Source organism: Megachile rotundata, chromosome 15 (genome assembly GCF_050947335.1).
Source record: "Megachile rotundata isolate GNS110a chromosome 15, iyMegRotu1, whole genome shotgun sequence".
Lineage (NCBI taxonomy): Eukaryota > Metazoa > Arthropoda > Insecta > Hymenoptera > Megachilidae > Megachile > Megachile rotundata.
In genome coordinates, this window is record NC_134997.1 from 3,219,560 (window position 1) to 3,222,663 (window position 3,104).

Here is a 3,104-nt window from a genome sequence, read left to right on the forward strand (position 1 = left end):
GGTTGACGATTGGTTTAAAGGGACGGAACACGGAACACGTAGAAACAGTCGAGCATTACACTTAATTGCTTAGTTTATTGTCCAGAGCACACACACACACGTTCACTTACAATGATTTTATGCACATACAACGATTCACAAAATTTAAAGGTCTTAGCAGACTGCAGCAGCGCAAGAAACAAAATGCGAAGCGCATATGATGCAATACTCGCGATAGCACGAAGCGAAGCCGATTCGGAACAATAACAGAATGAACCACGCGGTCATCGCGCCGATGTTTATACTGCTTGCTCTCCGAACTCTCTCGAAGCATGTACACAACAGCTGATCGGTAGATACAAAACAAAGGTTCACGATGTTTCGCTTTCGAGAGAGTTCGGAGACGTTGCTCACCGCGGCGGTGAGGTGACGGACGGGGAGAGCATTCTTCGCTAAGATTGCGGTTTCCAAACACCAATAAAGAAATGGCAAATAAAAACAATAGAAGAAAAGAATACCGTTGAGCAAAAAAAAAGATATATTCAAGAACAATTCAAAATTAAAAAAGGTATAATAATAGATAGACCTAAACCTGGCTTTGGCAATAGCAATGACGGAAATACTAGCCGTAGATTTTTTGCAGATCATAATTTATCAGCAGAAATAACGGGGATTGATGTAACATTAATATATCGTTTTAAAGTCATATTACAAGCTATCTCTACTCTGTACAAAATAAACATTGAAAAATTTGAAGCGTATGCCATGGATACAGCCAAACTGTATATTCGATTGTATCCATGGCATCCAATGACCCCCACTACGCACAAAATTTTAATTCATGGCCCGGTAATAATACAAAATGCCATTTTGCCAATTGGACAACTATCCGAAGAAGCAGCAGAAGCAAGAAATAAACATTTCCGAACATACAGGGAAAATCATTCAAGAAAATGTTCTAGAGAAGCATGTAACGAAGACGTGATAAATAGACTTCTTCTCACTTCCGATCCGTATTTAACAAGCATACGGAAAATACCAAAAAAAAAGTCACGTCCCCTTTTACAAGAAACACTAAATTTGCTTCTTCTACCTAATACAATAAGCGAAGACGAAGACGAAAGCGAAGAAGAAAATGAAGAAGACGACGAAAATGAAGATTATGATGAAAGCGAGGATGAGGACGAGAATATTTATTAGAATAAGATGATAGAAGAACATTTTCATAAAGCAATTTTCATCGAATTGTGAGTATCGTAATTGTATATAAAAAATATTTTTTGAATATCATATCTACATATATCATTATATTTCATATATTTTAATGCATATATTTCAATAAGATTTTAGATGTGTATTGTAGCTTCAGTAGTGATTTTTATACAAAATACCTATATAATCAAAAAGTAGAAGATTTACGCTTTACAATCATTGTTGTTTCATCAATTTCGGACTATTACCGGCAAAGTTATGAGAATTTAAAAATTACGCGAATTTTAAATTAGCTCTGTCCGGCTTTTAGGTGCAAATACCCCACTGTGCGACGGACGGACGTGCCGGGTGGTCAAAAGCCTATGAATTATCTCAAATAAAGTAAAATCCTTTATTTTCAATTTCTTTTCACTCAGGACGTGACAAATTTTTGGTTAGTAACCAAAGAAATAGAACAAGACAGTCCAGACACCAGAGTCCTTTTTAGGTATGTGGAATGAAGCGTGTGGAGCGTCCAGTCACCACTTCGAATAAATGTTGGAAAATCAAGGAATTTGCAGCGTGCGACGCGTCCAGATGTCACTACGATTTGGGAAAGGATTAATTGGATGTAGTAGAGCCAAAAATCCAAAACCCGTATTTGGTCTACTCGGAAACTAAACGTAACCAAACATGAAGTTAACTAACTATGTCGCTTTATTTTATGAAAAGGGAGTCGCTCATAATCATTAGATTGACTGATCTTCAATGATATTTAATGTAAATAATCGTCAAACTCTACTACAACGAAAGTTATTTTTGGAATGTAGCGTTATATTCTAAGTCGATTTTTAAAATTAGAATAAATTGTAACAAAATATTTCTAAGTTCGAATGTAATGTATTTAAAATAATTCTACGTGTCGAACAGCGAAATTTAAATAAATCTAAGTGTTATCTAGTGGAATTGGAATAAATCTAAGTGTCAATGAAATGAAAAATAATTCTAACAATAAATTCTAAAAATGAATAATTAAAAAGTGACTAAGCTCGAAAATGCCAAAGTTATACGAAGATTTGTCGAAGTGATCGCGGTGATATGACCCTTTGCGCGGGTTCGAAGTGATGCGTCGAAGGATCGGAATTAGAATGACGATCTGTCGCGCGTCGGCGTGGCTTTTTATTTCGTTTTTGTTAAGGGGCGTGAGTCGTCTCGCGAGTGGGGAGAGCTCCGTTCAACGCGGTGGTTGGTGCGCGACTGGTGGTTGCGGGCAGTGATGAGATATTGGACCGGTTTTTTCGCGCATGCGCGAGAAATGCAGGAGCGTACGCAGCGTATGTGGTCAGTGGCGCCATTAGATGGCGTAGTGTCGTTGGCGGGAAAGCAGCGGAGAAGCAGCCGTTACGAGGTACGTTATACATATTTAATTATAATGGCATTTAACAATGGTGAAGGTGCCGTAAAAAAGCGTAGAATCCGTAGATTTAATTATGCATGGCTAGATAACGACAGTTATAAAGTATGGTTAAAACCTACTGAAGATAGAAGTAGTGCGCTTTGTATCGCTTGTAACAAAACTATTAGATGTAGCAAATCCAATATAGACAGTCATGAAAAAACAAATGTACACCGTAGAAATGTAAATTCGCTCGATATAAATGATTGCAATAATGATAATAATAATAATAATGTCACCGCGAGTAGCTTACTGCATACAGACAAAGTGAAACGAGCTGAAATTAAATTATCTGCATTTTTCGCTGAACATAATGTAGCATTTTGTACCGTAGATCATTTGATCCCATTAATAAAAGATATTTGTATTGAACCCAAAGTTGTACAGGATCTTTCACTTGCTCGACATAAGTGTGCAAAAATTGTCAAAAATGTAATTGCCAAACGCGAAATTGAGAATATAATTGATTGTTTACAAA

At 36.7% G+C, this 3,104-nt stretch overlaps 1 protein-coding gene across 1 annotated transcript; it reads left to right on the plus strand.

Moving 5' to 3' along the window:
* The first annotated feature begins 699 nt into the window (after positions 1 to 699).
* On the plus strand, positions 700 to 1,293 carry LOC143265943 (uncharacterized). Its single transcript, XM_076540650.1, has one exon. It carries the CDS (start codon positions 745 to 747, stop codon positions 1,177 to 1,179), a length of 435 nt encoding a protein of 144 aa, XP_076396765.1. The 5' UTR covers positions 700 to 744; the 3' UTR covers positions 1,180 to 1,293.
* The last annotated feature ends 1,811 nt before the right edge of the window (positions 1,294 to 3,104 follow it).

Excerpts from the sequence above, each read along its gene's own strand:
- LOC143265943 (XM_076540650.1), top strand. The coding sequence starts at position 745 with ATGGATACAGCCAAACTGTATATTCGATTGTATCCATGGCATCCAATG.